The 18,230-nt window shown below is 39.6% G+C and overlaps 1 protein-coding gene across 1 annotated transcript in view; it reads right to left on the bottom strand.

Moving 5' to 3' along the window:
• LOC144012625 (arf-GAP with GTPase, ANK repeat and PH domain-containing protein 3-like) overlaps window positions 1-18,230 on the bottom strand; it is a 94,719-nt gene that overhangs the window by 51,709 nt on the left and 24,780 nt on the right. The window contains exons 5-9 of the mRNA XM_077511731.1: window positions 17,188-17,329; window positions 16,974-17,108; window positions 13,542-13,669; window positions 11,397-11,552; window positions 3,311-3,394 (exon numbers count right to left, since the gene is read on the bottom strand). Coding sequence (XP_077367857.1) covers window positions 3,311-3,394; window positions 11,397-11,552; window positions 13,542-13,669; window positions 16,974-17,108; window positions 17,188-17,329 — 645 coding nt within the window. The remainder of the gene's footprint in view (window positions 1-3,310; window positions 3,395-11,396; window positions 11,553-13,541; window positions 13,670-16,973; window positions 17,109-17,187; window positions 17,330-18,230) is intronic.

The raw sequence follows: 18,230 nt of genomic DNA, 5'->3' as shown, positions 1-18,230 counted from the left end.
AGAAGGTGGTGCCACATAATGTGTTGCTTAACAATGCGAGGGCTTTACACCCTCAAGATGGCTCGAAGGTGCATGGGTGTGCGTGAGTGTTTAACTTCCTGCTCACCTGGAACAGGTAGACAAGCAAGGGAATGACATTCATCTACTTTAGAAGCCACGACAACGAATGCAAACATGTTGTGGGCAGATATTTATGACCATGTTTAAAATGGAGGATTTGGACTCAAATGTGTCATTAATTCCATATTGTATATTATTCAGTGTCATTTCATTAAAAAAAAAAATATAATTCAGAACTTTTCTAATGTATCATTCATTGTATTTATTTAGCCATGTATATAATGATGTAATGTTAATTATGTTATTATGACACAAACAAAGTAAATCAAATCATTGCAGCAGGCATGATTTAACTCATTCACTCCCAGCCATTTTGACAGAAGCAATCCCGTTCGCTCCCGGCTGTTTTACTGGATTTTGACTGATTTTGCAAGGCCCACAGAATATTGTGTTCAATTGCTATAAAAGGAACCAACCAAAAGAAAGATGAAAGTCTCTTCTTTCATCAGGAAAAAAAAGTATGTTTCTATCTGTTTCTGTTTTGCAGCAATTAGCATTAGAAGAGAGCTAAGTTTTAGCGGTTTTCACAAATCTATTTAAAATTGGAAGTAATTGAGGTTTTTTTCTAGATGGCCCTGGTTGATCTCCTTTGCTCTGGTGCCACCTGCTGGCCGGTTGTGTAATAACTACCATTTCTGCAACCGTTCAAAGCCTTCTGTATGCTCTAGCATTAAAAAACAAACAAAAACAAAACAAAACAAAAAAACCCCAAAAAACAAAAACAACAACAACAAAAAAACTATAAATACGTCTTTGGGACACTTACAACATTAAAAAAAAAAACAACGTATTTACACGTTATTGGGAGCAAATGAGTTAATATAAAGTTCTACTTTAGTGTATGAGTAGTATTTAATTTAGTACAAAGTAAGAACAGCTATGCGATCGATAAACATAAAAGACATTACATTTAATTACTACAAATTACTTAAATATATGAATAGGTATGCTTATAGTGATGCAAACAGTGCAACACAAATGCTCACTTTTTATTAACATGTTAATCATTTATGTATTTATTATTGTAGTTTGTGTTCTACATTATGCTGACAACCGTTCACGATATTTTGCCCTATGAATATACCGCAATAATATTAACAACGGCCATTAACAATAACACAAGTTATTTATAATGCAAAAAATCAAATCAAAATGTTTCTCTGACAGTGCAATTCAAGCAATTGTCATTACAAAGGCAGAAATTATAATAAAACATATTAATCTGAACGACCAACATGATAATTATTATAAACTTAAGGATATTAATCATATAAATATATTTTTTGTCTTTTGACATTAGTGTTACATATTGTATGCTCCCAGTATGTCAGTAAAGCCACAGTGGCGCTTGGGAATTTGTGAGTCGCCTTCAATACCGCTTTATCTGTGCTGTGCTACCATCTAGTGGCCATTTTAACACACGGCAGGTGAAACATCTCAGAAGCATTTTCATTGGGCAACTAAAGCAATTGTTTCCAACCTTTATTGAGCCATGGCTCAAATTTGACATGAATATAATCTCAAGGCAGTTTAAAAATACATATATACTGAAATAATGGCCTCCTCTCAATTCACTCACCATTTACTTGAGTGTGAAACCTGAGCCTGTTTAGTTAACATGAAGATATCACTTTGTTGTAATAGGGAAAAGGTAGATACATAGATTAAGTCTTCCTTCTAGTGGAAGAGCAAGATATATTTAAATATTTTTTTTTAATAAATTATTTTCAGACCAATTAGGTTAAATTGTGTTTTTCCCATAGTACACCTACACAGAATATTCTGTAGTGTAAATCTGACTCTATTAAAGTAATTTTTGACTCTATTCAGATAGGGACCAAATAGACTCAGTTTTAGAGTAAACTAAGATTTATACTAGCAAGAAAGTAAAATAAAAAATAAAATAAAATGAAACTGACTCAAGGGTTCAGGTTCGAACTCACGGCCTTCAGCTTGGGAGACGGCCACTCTACTACCTGGGCTATGCCCCTCCTACTGTTTGCTTTTCTCCAAGCGACCAAAGATCGTTGTTGGTCTGTTGGAGTTTGGAAGATTCCATGCAATCATGGAATCAGCTGCAGCTGACATGAGCGATATACTAGCAGAAAACAGGAACTGTGTGTCTCCTCCCAAGCTGTAGGTCGACCTTGAGTTGATTTCATTTTTTATTTTTTTTTCCCAATCCTTTACTCTCTTCGAAGTGTAAATGTTATTCTGAAACTGAGTCTATTTGGTCCCACTCTAAAGAGAGTCAAATTGACTCTACAGAATTTACTGTGTGATTATCTTTCATGGCACAATAGAAGTTGGGAATCACTACTACGACTGTACTAAAAAATGGGCCCAAATTTATTTGGTCAATTTCGAGTAGATCCGAGTCATTTGTGGTCATCCATAAATCTCATTCACTCGCAGCCATTTTCACTGAAGCAACCCCCTTCACTCCCGGCTGTTTTACTGGATTTTGACTGATTTTGCAAGGCCCACAGAATATTCTGTTCTATTGCTATAAAAACATGGAAACTACCAAAAGAAAGATTAGTCTATTCTTTCATCAATTAGATTTTTGTTTCCGTTTTCCAGTAATTAGCATTAGATATATAGCTGAGTTTTATCATTATTCACAAATCTGCTTAGAATTGTGGGCAAACGGCTTGTTTTCATCATGGCCCTTTGTTGTGCTCTTATACTCTGATGCCACCTGCTGGCCGTTTTTGTAATTACTACAATTTTTTCACCCGTTCTCTGTAGTTGTGATTCTGCATCAAAGCCTTCTGTATGCTCTAGCATAAAAAATAAACACATATTGAGGATACTTAATACATTTAAAATAGAACGTATTTATACGTTTTGGGGCGCAAATGAGATAAAAATCAGTCAGGTGAGATTATTATTATTTTTTTTTATATCATCTTATATATTGTTTCAAAGGGGAAGTCAACCCAAAAATGTTATTTCCAATAATGTGTTCGATGCGCCACCATGATATTCTGATTAAAGTTTGTAGAATGGGAGTCACAAATACTGAAAATGACATCGCAGTTGCTCAGGGCTCAGGTAACGACCAATCACGGCTGACCTGTTTTCTGAGTTTGGTCACGCGACGTTTGCAAGCTGAGCCGTGATTGGCTCTATACTCACCCGGTGCATTGTGGGAAACTGAGGCTGTAACGTGTGTGCGCGTGCTCACCTGTTTGATAGGAATGGCCCTTCCACTGCCTATGCTGTCTGTCTTACTCTCAACGCTCTTTGACTGCTCGCTGGCTTTCCGCGACTGCAAGGAGAACGAGAGACACAATCAGACGCCGCCCACGATGATGATGATAATGATGATGTCATGGTTTGTGTTGTGCAAGAGTATGAACGTGTGTGTGCGTGTATCTGCGTTTGTTTTTGTGTGTGTGTGTGAGTTGCAACATAAAAGTCCAAAACAAAACAGCTCAAAGACAAAAAGCAGAGCAGCGCGACAAAGAGCAGTAACACCAACGTGCAAAAGCAAGACCACAATTGACACACATCTCAACACTGAGGACGACCACATATTTATTCTGAGGTTGATTTTTGAGTCATGACTCAGCCCTGAAACCCTTTTTCGGCGATCCGTTTTGCTGCCGGTTTGACTCCCAGCTCAGGTGGGGGCGAGCGGCTGCCGCTTGCGCATAACGCAGTCGATATATTAAAAGTTTAAAAAAGGAGAGAAGGGATTAGTTCATGTTAGTTATCAGCAGCTTCCCACGACCTGAAAACTCCTAAAAGGGTATAAGCAGCTTCTACATGTCAAATAAGTCACATCTTTCCTTCAAAACAGGGGAAAAGAGCATCTTTGCATCATAATTTGTTCAATAAAGCTTCCCACCAAAAAAAAAAAAAAAAGATGAATCGGGACAGACGTGCATGGTCTCACTCAGAACATGAAGAAAAACGCCCATGCACGCATGAAGAGAGGAAGACTTGGCACTCACGTTTCATATCTCTAACATTTTTATTTGTTTTGACCGTTAGGATGACTTGTTTGAGCTTCTATACAGACACCATACAAAGCAAGTCACAAAGTTCACTTCAAAATATTCAACAGATTGAGAGCCAAACATTTGCAGTTCCCCACAAAGTATAGGATGGACGATAAAAGGCAGTATTTCATTTCATATATGTTCTTCCTTTTTTTTTTTTTTTTTCCATGTATAGAATCAAATACAATACAAGATATACAGCAGTCTATCGGGTTGAAGGTAAGTCGGCTCGTGATAGAAAAAGCGATTATGCGAGAGTTCGTCATCATCTCCGGAAAAAAAAAAAAAAAAAAAAAAAGATAGAAGAACAGAAGAATAATCAATAAATAAATCAAGTGGAAAATACATACAAGTGGAACTACATTCATACAGGTCGGTGCAACCCCAGCTTGTCTCTACGCTAACTGACTTTTATGAAGGCCTTCATAAAAATAAAAACTGCTCTAGTCTAACTTGCAAAGGAGAAGGAATCAAAGAAAAGACAAAGAAGAAGAAAAGAAGAACGTGGCAACTCGAGTCCTTCAGTCCGGCTTCATGGCAAAAAGGCAGTGTGATGATGTAACGTGTGGGGGGGACGTGTGTCCTTTTGGCATACAGGTCCAACTTTTGTGTGTGTGCGTGTTTTGTTTTTTAAATGTATATATGTGTGTGCGTGTGTGTGTGTGTGTGTGTGTGTGTGTGTGTGAGTTGGGGGTGGGGCATTTCCAGTACAGTCCCTGCAGTCTGTCTCGCGCTAATTTCTCATTATTCTAAATCTCTTCTAATCGGGGGGTGGAATTGGAAAGCCCTTGTAGTTGACCGAAGGATCTGTAAATGGGACATTATTGGGATTCTATAAATAGCACTGGATGACCATGAGGAAGGAAATTGTTGCAAATTCCGAGCTTAATGTGCTTGTCAACGCGCATAAAAGAAGGACAGACGTCTTAGCAAGTTCTTCGTAATGGAAGCACTAGGAAGGAGGATGGTATGATCCAAGATGGCGGCAAGGGAGGTGCGTCAGAATAATTAATAGGGGCTTTTTTTTTTTTTTTTTTTTTAATTTGAATTGTGGGACATTAAGGCATATTCCCGTCCCTCCAATCATCAATCAATCAAAAAACAACAACACGGCGTGACTACTTACACAAGATTAAAAAAAAAAAAAAACTTCGGACAAGGACGATTGGGAATATTATTTCTCTCTCTCCAAAAAGGTTCTTCATTGCTATATTAACTGTACACCCCTCTCCCCTTCCTCCTCTTCCTCCAGACCTCCTCCCACCCCCCCTCCTCCTCCTCGCTGCTCCTCAGAAGGTCATGAGCTGAAACTCCCGCTCGGCCTGCCACTCGGGCACCCACACCGGGTAGGTGGCGTGCTTCGGAATCTCCATGACGCGGACGGGGAGGAGCGGATCGTTTCTCTGGTGGACATGGTTAGTCACTACCTAGCAAGGGAGGAGGAAGGGGGAGTAAGGGGGGGAGGGTAGGGGGAGGGGGAGACAACAAAAAGGGAGGTATAGCACAAGGCCTGGACTGCTCGGAGGGCCGCCCACGCGCGGCTCCCACAGCAGCCGTGGAAAGGCGGTAAAGGAGGATGAAGAAGAGCAGGTAGAGGACAGCGGGGGGGAGGTCAGCGTCAAGAGGGGACTGACCAAAGAGGAGAAGAGAGGGACAGGGGGGGAGAAGAGGCAAGAAAAGAAGCAATCTCACCTTGCCTGCACTGTCAGAAAATAGGGTCGTTTTTTGACTTTAAAATTCCCCAAAAGTCTCAATTTTTGAGGGGTTCGCCAATCGTCAGGATGAATCGAATTTACCTGAGGAGGAAGCCGGGAAGGTAACCCCTGGTCCAAATTAAAGCAGTGGCATAGCATGGGGTGGAGAAAAAGGGGCGATATGGTGGCAGAGAACTAGAAACACCGTAATTGCCAAACTATAAGCTGCAACTTTTTTCACACGCTTTCAACCGTGCGGTTTATAAAATGATGCGGCTAATAGATGAATTTTGACATCCTGAACCGTAACAAGCATTTGTAGTCATACAATTAATTAAATTAACACGAAGCGAGAGAATATTTGATCTTTTTCTCATTCTGTGTGGGAGGATTTCCCATCGACAAATTGATTTATTTTCACATTGATATCTTTGGGGATCTATTTTGTACTGTGGATGAGGCCATCGGCGGAAGGTTACATGAAAAGAAGGGGGGAACTTCTGCCATTAATTTAAAGCGTGCATGTGTCCTCTTTTTGTTTTTTTTCTTTTTTTGCTTGTTTTAGAGCAGTGGTGTCCAAACTACGGCCCGGGGGCTATTTGCGGCCCGCCGTCCATTTTTTGGTGGCCCGCGACATATGCCAAAAATGGCATTTGACTCAGTTCAAATAAAATAAACAAAACAAAAATGTTTGGAGATGGTCAAAGTAAGAAGGGAGGGTATCGAAAAACAGGTGCCATTAAAGGTTATTTTAGTGAACTAAAACTAATAAAAAATGTAAATGAAAAAAACAATAGTTACTGAAAGAAAATAAAAACGAAAATGCTTTTAAAAAAATGAAAAACTAAGTGAAACTACATTTTATGTTAACAAAACTAAAACTAACTAATTATAGCAAACATGTCCTTCATTTTAGTCTTTGGTAATTAATTTCATACATGAGCCTTTGGGGATGATTTTAAATGTGATTTTTAGTATATTTATTTTGATATCAACCGGAATAATGACGTTTGAAAGTATGTCACAGAAGTGACGTCATCTAGCAGCAGCCAATAGAAAAGCAGCTTCAGGTGACGTTGCTCCCATGGTGGTTTTTAAATATTGTACACAAGTAATACACATTTAAAAAAAAACAAAAAACAAAACTAATACTAATACTGAAACTAACAAACTAAACTAAAACTAAGTAATTTTTTTTTTAAAGAACTAAACTAACAACCCTGAAAATTAATAAAAACTAACTAAAATGAAAAATTCCAAAACTATAATAACCCTACTGCCATATTACAAATAAATTGGTTTATATACTGTCGCATTTTTCTAAATATGCAAAAGCACAAATAAATGATTTGTACAATTTTTAGGACTAAACACAATTTCTCTTCATAACATTATGTGGAATTTTGCCGTGACACTGTGATTGTCCATGACATGGGGAAGAATGACTTGCCTGCATTCTGCGAGTTGAAAGTGGGTAAGCGAGATCTTCTGCTTACAATAATGAAAGTGGTCACTTACATAGTACCGTCTTTCTTTGTAAATATCTCATTTTCAATGTGGGCACATGCGGCTTATAATCAGGTACGCCTTATAGTCCAGCAATCACGGTAAGTCTTCCGCTCTACCTCGCAAAATTACAAAAGAAAAAAATGGAAAAAAGGAGCATCCTCTACTATTCTCTAAAAATACAAATTTGCTGGAACTATGCTGATGTGAGTTCAGGATCTTCATTTAGACAAAATGACTGCTCATTAGCAACACTACAGTAAAATCATTTTGCATCCCATCCTCTTCCCATTTAACATTCCTCATCTTTCATGGAGGGCCTCCCAAACTTGGGGCCCGGTCTCCAAAAGGGAGGTGGTGGGTTGACTTTTGTTGGCTTGCCGACAGTTAGGCGGAAGAAAATTGTGTTGTGGAAGAACAAAATGTGCAATTTGGGACGTAAGTTTCAAATGTTTGGGAAGCCCCGGCCTACATTTTTAATGAATCCCATCGGAAATTATGATGTGGCAAGGGGGAAGTTAACAAGATGACACAATTTTGGAAGGGTGCACAATTTTCAAAGGAGAAAAATATTAGTCTGATTATAATGATTTCACCCCGATCTTCCTATTTAACAGTCTCTGTTCGTCATGGCGTTTCTTTAACGTACAATTTCGGCCAGGAATTCCCAAAATGGCCTAGAACAAGTCGAGGGTCAATTTTTGATGGGTCACCAAGAAGAAAAATTGCTAGAAAAGTTTCCTAACGAACGTTATAGGGAGTGACGTAAGATGGCGTTGGGTAAGCCGCATTTGTATGTATTTATTTATTTATTTACGGAGCCACAACACTGACAATAAGATTTGGTATTGAAAAAACAAATGTCAATATGTAAAAAGCTGTATTGACATTGAAACAAGAATTGGCATTTTAAAACAAGTATTGACATTGTAAAAGGTTGCATTGAAAAATAAAAGACAGATATTTAAAAAAAAAAAAAAAAAAAGAATTTTCTTTTTCAATGTCAATCTGCAGATTTTTTTTACACTCCTTTTTTTTTTTTTTTTTAAAACAAGTGTCAGGTTTTCAGCTTCAGTTCTCTTTTTTTCTATTTCAACTTATTGGGAGCGTAGTAATGTGGAGGGGGGGGGCTTTGAGCGTGAGAGAAGAGGTGAGAGTGCACCCTCTGTCGGCTAATACAACAAATTCACCAGGAACTCGCCACAAGGTTATGTGGTTAGATATGTTACTTGTGGCAATAAAACCACAATGTTTGAAATTACTTTATGCATCATTTCATGCTAATTTAGCTAACGTGCTAAGTGATTTACTGCAGAAACATTAACACTGACGTCACAAGGTTGGGAAAAAAAACAAAAAAAAACACAGGCGGTTTTGCAGTTCCTGGTGAACTTGAGCTGGCAGGCGTTCTCGTGCCCAAAGCCCCGCCCCCAACCCCGCCCCTCCACTAAAAACACTGCCAATAAGTTACTTGTTTCAATATCAATGCAGCTTTATCAACAATATTTTTTTTTCAATACCAGATCTTATTGTAAATGTTGTGGCTCCATATTTATTTAGCTGTCAAAATTCTAAAAGAAGAAGAAAAACAAAAATATATACAGTAGTTGTATTACTAGAAGTGGGGGTCAAATGGGGTATATGCCACGGAAGAGGCGGGACTGTTTTTGCACATCAGTTTGTTTCCGGTTCAGTTTGCGACGTGTGGGCTGCGTCAAAAATACTTGTGCTTCCGACTTTGTGCCCCTCGGTTGCGCGTTCGGAAACAAACTGATGTGCAAAATCACGTCCTGCCTCTTCCGTGGGCATATACCCCATTGTATTCATAAGGATTCTAAAAAAATAATCAGCGGCAGTGGCATAGCTGGTTGGGAGTTGAGGCCAACTTTTTTAGGGTGGACGCTTCATAGTAGTAGTAGAATGTTCCTGAGTTTGTTTGTTTTTTGCCCCCATGGTGGTTCCTGAAGCTACAATCGACACCAGAAATTCCTAAACATTCCAAACGGCTTGCTATATTTTCATTATTTTCTGCATTGCTGCTCTTAACATATGGTGGCCATAATGGCTAAAAAGTACTTTACACAACAGATCTGAATATATGACTGGATAGCCGCTAGCCCATACAAAGCCCACCGTACAAGCTGTTGAAGTCGCAGGGCGGCCATCTTGCTCCTTCCGTCGCTTGAGCAGACTACTGTATAAAGTATACGGTATACGTACAGATGAGACATATACAGCTCGTAGGCAGTTCGTATAAGGCCGGGGAGCAGGGTGGAGGTTTGTGGAGGGGTAACAAGTAAAGTATTTACCGTATTTTCACGACTATAAGGCGCACCTAAAAGCCTTCAATTTTTTTTCAAAAGCTGACCATGCGCCTTATAATCCAGTGCGCCTTATATATGGATCAATATTGAGTCGCCACAGGTCTCGCTGTCAAGACGCTATCGGTGACCCTGCACAATCGGTGAAGCGCATGCGCAGAAGATCCCGCCATCTTGGATCGCTAGCTAATACTAATACTTTACCTCAGAGAAAATAATAAAACAGCTGTTTATTCATTTTGGGAGTGAATGGAGTTGTCAGAAAGCTGGTTTGTAATCTATTAATAAAGTTTGACTGACCTATCTGACTGTTTTGTTGACATTCCCTTTAGCGCAGCACCGTCTAATGGATGCATAATGTAACCCAAGCCTCTACTGTAGCGCCTTATATATGGAAAAAGTTTTAAATATGTCATTCATTGAAGGTGCGCCTTATAAGGCGGTGCGCCTTATAGTGCGGAAAATACGGTAAGTATAAAGTCCTCTGGTTAATGTTTACGAATTTAAAACATCATAAATCATGCTGTTTCAACTAAGTACTGTCTCAAATGTTCTTCAGTTTCCATCCATCCATCCATCTCCTTAACCGCTTGCTCCTCACAAGGGTCGCGGGGGGTGCTGGAGCCTATCCCAGCCAGCTTCGGGCAGTAGGCAGGGTACACCTTGAACTGGTTGCCAGCCAATCACAGTGTTCTTCAATTTCGATACTGCAAATTATAGGGTGGTATGCTGAGAAACATTTCTTGGGAGGAGCAATATGGCGGTCTCGCAACCTCAAAAGTCTTGGCCTAACGTCTATCCAGCCATATATTCAGATCGGTGTGCAACCCACACTACGTCACTGCCCATTGGGTAAATTACTGGAAGCCCAAGGTCATTTTTAAAGGTAAAATAGGTTAAATAAATAAATAAATAAATAAATAAATAAAGCATTTGTACAGCCGATGACCCAAGTGTCAAGCCAGTGTACCCCTAAGAGTACAATAATTCATTTTTTTTTCTGAGAGTGTGAATCTTGTCTCAAATCCAAGAATAAAAAATGAGAGCATTATTTTAAAAGGTTGGCTCGAATCTCTGAGACAAATTTGCGGCTCGGTGAGATGAGGAGAAGGAGAGATGAGCGCAGGCAGAAGGGGAAGAAGACAATTATAAAAAAAGACACGCTAAGGAAAGTTTAGAGTGGTTAGTGCACACCACAGGCTGCCGGTTAAAGCGACAGGACACGGACTGGGTGGGGGGGTTGAGAGAAGACGAGGGTTTGGGATGGGCAGGTTTTCTCTTGTTTTGTTTTGTTTTTTAGATCAGATTCGACAGGGGCAAGTAGGGAGGGGGGTTATTATCAGAGCTTATGATGTAAAAAGAGAAGGATCCAGTCAGTCAGAACGAGAGGGTGTGGGGGGTGAAAGATTTGGATTGGACAGCGCAGGGGGGCCTTCGTCGTCACAGGTTCCGTGAGAAACCTAATCCACTCACTACATCCAATTAGAGGAAAAAAAAAAAGGGACAAGAAAAATTTCCACAGTGTTAATCTTTGTTGTTTGCTTTTTGAAGGGCTCTAATATAACTTGTGTTTTCTGTTTTTTTTTTCAGTGCCCACTGTGCTGTACGAGCCTGCATAGGAGACAAGAAAGGCTGCTCGGGCACTTTTTGTCTTTATATGACTCCCCCCTCTGGTGGACAAAATGCGCCGCGCCCCCTTAGTAATGCGCGCGGGTGTTACTTTGCATCAGCTGTCGCATACTTACTGTGAAAATGTTGGAGCGGCGCTTGGACTGCTTGCGGATGGGCGTGGGCGTGTTGGAGGCGGCGATGGTCTCGATGCGCATCTCCCGCTGGCTTATGCTGGGGGTGGAGGGGACGGAGGAAGAGTAGTCGCTGAACGCGCAGCCGCCGTTGGCCGCCTGGCGGGGGAAGAGGAGGGGGAAGAGGAGAAAGGAGGAAGGTAAAGAGGACACCATCGGATGAAAAGGAGGAGAGGAAGTGACAACAACAGGTCAATTTGGGTACAAGTTTAGAAGCGGTTACATAAGGAAACGATGCAGACGCTTTCCATTTACACAGTGTGGAAAGTAGGGGCGTGACAGCCAATTGATTGATTATTTGTGAGGACTTGATTGTTGATTGTAACGATGGGAAAATACAGTTGAGTGTACTACTTAGGTTTGACCAGCAGAGGGTACTGTTGATTCAGTATCTACTAATTTGCAAAGAAAGGAAAATACTTCACATTCCCCGTTATTCAAATGGGTTAGGGGAGTGACAACAAATAGCAAAATCTGTCCAAAATGTCCGAAAATTGTCATCTCACAACATTACTCTTAACAATGAATAACTAACATATTATTTGATATTGATAACTTGCCTGGAAGTACAGGGGCGCAAGCATGCTTTTGCAAACCCATTAAAATAACAATTACTACTTTCCAATTGACCGATACTTTTATACAGAGGTGTCCAAACTACGGCACGGGGGCCATTTGTGGCCCGCCGTCCATTTTTCAGTGGCCCGCGACATATGCTAAAAATGGCATTTGACTCAGTTCAAATGAAATAAACAAAACAAAAATGTTTGGAGATGGTCAAAATAAGAAGGGAGGGTATCGAAAAACAGGTGCCATGAAAGGTTATTTTAGTTAACTAAAATTAATAAAAAAAACTAAAACTAAAATTAAAAAACAATATTGTTACCGAAATAAAATAAAAACTAAAATGCTTTTTAAAAAATGAAAACGAACCGAACCTACATTTTATGTTTACAAAACTAACTAAAACTATAATTATAGCACACATGTCCTTTGTTTTAGTCTTTGGTAATTAATTAGCCTTTGGGGATGATTTTAAATGTGATTTTTGGTAGATTTATTTCAATATAAACCGGAATAATGACATTTGTCACACAGAAGTGACGTCATCTAGTTTTTTAAATATTGTGCGCAAGTAATACACATTAAAAAAAAAACTAATACTGAAACTAACAAATTAAACTAAAACTAAGCAATTTTTAAAGAACTAAACTAATAAAAACTAATAGAACCACCCTGAAAACTAATAAAAACTAACTCAAATGAAAAATTCCAAAACTATAATAACCCTACTGCCATATTACAAATAAATTGGTTTATATACTGTAGCATTTTTCTAAATATGCAAACGCACAAATAAATTATTTGTACAATTTTGAGGACTAAACACAATTTCTCTTCATAACATTATGTGGCCCTTGTGTCCTTGTGATTTTCTGGATGTGGCCCTCAAATGAAAAAAATTTGGACACCCCTGATACCTTCTTGTGACATCACAGCAAAAGTACAAAAATATGGATGAATTTTTCAGCCAATTTTTTTTAGGCTACAGTACTCATAACCGCACGACAAATAGTCGTGATTAGCTGATAATCGGACCAAATTTGAGTTCTCCGACCCCTCCAATGCCAATCAATGAACACAAGGTCTGACTGTCAAAACGTCTCTGAGAATTATCCTAAGTCAGGGGTGGCGAGATCCGGTCCTTGAGGGCCGCATTCCTGCTGGTTTTGGATGTTTCCCTTCTTCAACACAGCTGATTCATGATCAGCTCATCAGCAAGCTCTGCAGAATCCTGATAACGAGCCTGTTAATTGGAATCAGCTGCACTTCGAGTAGGGAAATCTATAAAACCTGCAGGACTCCGGCCCTCGAGGACCGCAGTTTGCCACCCCTGTCCTAAGTGATTACAGTGTGTTAAGAGATTTTTCCTCATGGATCTGCTCGGAAAAAACAGTTGGGGCAACAATCGTAAATGTTAAACCTATGCAATATTCATGATTAGAAATCCTTACGTGAAACAAATGGAGAGTTTGACATATAATGCAGAATTGCAAAAAGACCCACAAACTGCCCTTGTGGTCCTACCTGATTAATGTGAACTGAAGGGATGGTTGCGGCAGGGACTGACGAGTGGCTGGGCGAGTTGGGCAGAGACTTGCAAGGGCCGATGGAGAGCTGCTGCTTTTTCCTCATGGCCACCACCTTCTGGGCCACTGCAGGAAAACAAGCATATTAGTGTCACACAATGTTTGTATTTGCTTATTTCCTATGACTCAGGATTTTTCCGATCAGGGACCAGAAAAGAGAATTATATGAATACAAAGTTACCATTATTTTTTGCCCTTTTTTCAAACTACAATCATTAAACATTCATACACTAGTAAATATTAAATTATGAATATATTTCAGCGTTGTTGTAAAACACTATTATCCATCCATCCATCCATCCATCCATTTTCTTGACCGCTTATTCCTCACAAGGGTCGCGGGGGGGGGGTGCTGGAGCCTATCTCAGCTGGCTTTGGGCAATAGGTGGGGTACACCCGAGACTGGTTGCCAGCAATCGCAGTAAAACACTATTATGTTTATTGTATAATACTGTGTTTTTATTATTTTTCAATGGCTGGAGTGTGCCACCTCTGCCTCGCAAACAGGAAATGGGCGTGTGCAACGATTGCTCCATGATCTGTTTCTTATTCTACGGAGCCCCTCTGGTGTCAGGGTCTGAATTTTTATTTATTTTTTGCTAATCTGTACCCACAGTTTACTAAACTGTAAACTGTAGTAAACCGTGGGTATGGTTTACTAAACTGTGGGTACAGATTAGTAAACTGTGGGTACAGATTGCTAAACTGTGGGTACAGATTAGCAAAAAAAATAAAAATTCAGAACCTGACACCAGAGGGGCTCCGTATTGTTCGGCACATTAAAGTAAAAAAAAATAAAAATAAAAAATAATAAAATAAAATAAAAAATAAATACAAAAATAAATAAATATTAAAAAAAAAAAAAAAGCACGACTGTTGATATCGCGCCTCCATAATTGCGCAACACTGCAACTGCATTTAAAATGCGTTCTTGTCGAGCTCAATCAACACAGCTGGAGCGCGGTGCAAATTAGGTGGAGGTGGCCGCCTCTGAATTTTGTACACAGGAAAAACCCTGTATGTCATGTAAACATGAAGAGCTAAAATATTGGGTAGCGAGGTACTAAAAATATGAATAATTTACCCAATGATGACAAAAATAATAAAGATCAACAGTAATATCGCAACAATTCTAAAATCAATCTCAATTTTTTTAAAGGACTTAAAAAAAAACAAGTCTATTTTTGTTTTTTAATATATTATTCCATTGTATTTGTTTATTTTGGGTGGCATGGCTCCATGGTAGAGTGGTTGTCTCCCAACCGTGAGGTTGTAGGTTTCGATCCTCAGCCCTTGTGACCATGTCGAAGTGTCCTTGAGCAAGACACTGAACCCCAATTTGCTCCCAATGGACCTGGCAGTGTCATGCATGGCAACAGCTGACCACTGGTGCATGAATGTGTGTATGAATGGGTGAATGTGATGCATTGGAAAGCATGTCAGTCCATTTACCATATTTCATATTCAATCTATTCCCAATTACATACTGCAAATGCAATTTTTTTATTAATTGGGAAAGCAGATGACTGAAAAAAAAAAAAAAGAATAGTCACAACCAATTACGTACGTTGTCATTTGATGCGACGCTGAAAGTGTGACCAACGTTTGAGCGGCCCCGTGCAACTCCTCGTTTAATTAACGCGGCAAATGGCAAATTAGCGTCGGGAAGACGGGAAGCGGCGCTGACAGCTGGGACAGGTAAGAGCTGGGACGACTTCGCCTGACAGCAGAAACGCCTTCATCTCGTTTTAATCGGCACCAATTGGGCTTTGGGACGCAATTAAGGAGCTGGACCAGCAAATGCAAAGTCAGCGTTTTGTTTGATATTGTGGCCAGCTTTCAAATATGCTATAGGGAGAATAAAGGATGACTTCGTTATAGATTTAAGGGGAACTTTACATACTTGATGCTTTATTAATAGAAAGTATACTGGACAAATCTATGCACTGATGGCCGGCTAAACTGTGAAGTGACAGTAGACGGCGGGTAAATGAGTGTAGAATTTCCAAGCTACGGTAGCGGACCATTGGCCCTGGGTGAGGATGCTCACTGCCAGAGACCTCTGCTACTACCTGTGTGTAGGTGACATGAGCACATTACAGCCACATACGTCCAGCCCAGAGAAGCTTTACTGAAAAACTTAAAAATCATTGATTCTGAATTTTGCTATTCATTGTGTTTTTTTGAGTGGCAAAATATCAATTTTCATTTGCAAACTGGGATGCGAAACTCGAGAGTCAAAAACATTCTTACATGTTAACAATCAGGGCCCAGTTGTTCAAAACTCAGTTATATCTTTAACCATTGGTTACGTAGATTTAACTGACCATTAACTTTAACGGCAGTGTTATCTTGTTGTTCAAAACTGGGTTAACTTAACTTAACCAGCTGTTAACAGTTAACACACCTAAGGACCGCCGAGTATCCAGGGCTTGACTTTGACATTCCTGATTATTCTGATGAAGTTAATCACATGTTACAAAATACTCACAGTAAAAAATAAATGATGATGATTTAAAAATAATGTCACAAAAACTCCTATATTACTTTTCATCGTCAGCAGAAAACTTCCGGCTTCTTTTTTCTTTCAGCGAGTGCTCGGGGTCATTTGGATAGTATTCCATTGCTTTTGCCGACCCGGAAGTAAACAAAAAGAGGAATTGTGGGATATATCGGTGCTAACCAGTGACATAAACGGCACGGTTAACTTTGACGGTGCCATTAACAAACGGCGTAACTAACCATGTTTTGAACAACACATATTTAACGGCCGGCTAGTTAAGTATTTAACCGGCGGTTAGGGGTTAATTAAACAGTGGTTAAAATAACCGAGAATTGAACAACTGGGCCCAGTACGCTAACGCAAGATACCCCGAGTATGAAAAGATTTTAGACAGATAGATAAGTACTTTAAATTGTGCCATGAAGTCAGGGACTATTTCTGATGAGATTGGCGATGCTGCTAATAGGCTAAAAGTTGGCATGCTAACTCATAACAAGTAGGAACCTGGGTACAAAACGTGTTAATTTAGATTTTAAAAAGGATTTTACATTGTGTCATGTAGTCAGATACTATTTGTTGTGAGAATTGATAATGAGCTAGCATGCTAGTAGTTGGTATGCGAACATAAGTGGCAACTGAAGACCAAAACAAAACTTGAAGGCAAATGTAATATCTTTATATAATATTTCTGAGAATTGATTAAAATGTTAAAGTTTATATGCTAGCATATAACATGACATCATGGAGAGTATAAAAAGACGTCAGGCCGAGCGCTAAGTATTTACATCATGCCATGTATGTTTGCAAAGAGACTTGATAAAATACAAACATGATGCTACCAAATTGTATGCTAACATGTCCTCTCACCATCCTGGAAGACCCTCTCCACATTGAGGCCGTAGGTGGAGCAGGTCTCGTAGTACGTGCAGCGCTTCAGGTCATTGGACAGCTTTCTGGCCCGCGAGTCATCGATGACTCTGGGGTTGGCAGCGCTGATGGCATCTAAGGACAGAATTAGTGTTTCAAGAAAAGCCCCGAATGAAGACTGAATGGCCATCATGAGCAAGTCCGACGTAAACACCTTGTGTCCCCACGAGGACCATGGGCACCTCGGCTGCGTTCCTGTAGCTGGACAGGCGCAGGAAGTAGTTGTAGACCGTCTGGAAACTGATCTCGTCCTCCAGGCTGAAGACAAAGACCACCGCGTCCACCCAGGCGGCAAACTGAGGGAACAGAAAAAGATGATGGATGTTAAGTTGAAGAATAATCACATTTCCATTTTTTTTCCCCTTGCCCCGAAACAGTTTATTTAGTTAGCTACAGCTATTATTTTGATTACATTAGTACATTATTGCTTTTACAATAGGTGGCCGAGTGGTTAGCACGTCTGCCTCCCAGTACTGAGGACTCGGGTTCGAGTCCAGGCTCCGACCTTCCTGGGTGGAGTTTACATGTTCTCCCCGTGCCCGCGTGGGTCTTCTCCGGGTACTCCGGTCTCCTCCCACATTCCAAAGACATACATGGCAGGTTAATTGGGCGTTCCGAATTGTCCCTAGGTGTGCTTGTGCGCGTGGATGGTTGTTCGTCTCTGTGTGCTCTGCGATTGGCTGGCGACCAGTTCATGGTGTCCCCCGCCAACTGCCCAGAGCCAGCTGAGATAGGCTCCAGCAACCCCTCATGACCCTTGTGAAGAGTGAGCGGTTCAGAAAATGGATGAGTTTTACAATACAGACCGATGAACAGGATTTGCAAAGGTTGACACTAAATCAATAAAAATGAACATACTGCAAAATAAAGGAATACAACTATATTAAATAAAAATTGCTTTTTATGCATGGAAATGGCAATATAGAAAAAAATCACAATTTACACAATTATAAAAATATCACAATGCCAACATGTATATTATGTAGGTGAAATATTCTGAACACTAAATTGATAATAATAATAATAATAATAATAATAATAATAATAATAAAATTAACAAATTAGATTTATTTATATTTCTGTGTATACAAAAATATTTACATCATATAAAATTTAAACTGAATAAAAAAATATGAATATTTCAGTATATTAAGAATCATATAGAAAAAATAAATAAATACATTTTATCAAGTACCA

The sequence above is a fragment of the Festucalex cinctus genome, chromosome 1 (assembly GCF_051991245.1).
Source record: "Festucalex cinctus isolate MCC-2025b chromosome 1, RoL_Fcin_1.0, whole genome shotgun sequence".
Lineage (NCBI taxonomy): Eukaryota > Metazoa > Chordata > Actinopteri > Syngnathiformes > Syngnathidae > Festucalex > Festucalex cinctus.
Note: the sequence above shows the minus strand (reverse complement) of the source record. Positions and strands in the feature narration are given on the sequence as shown.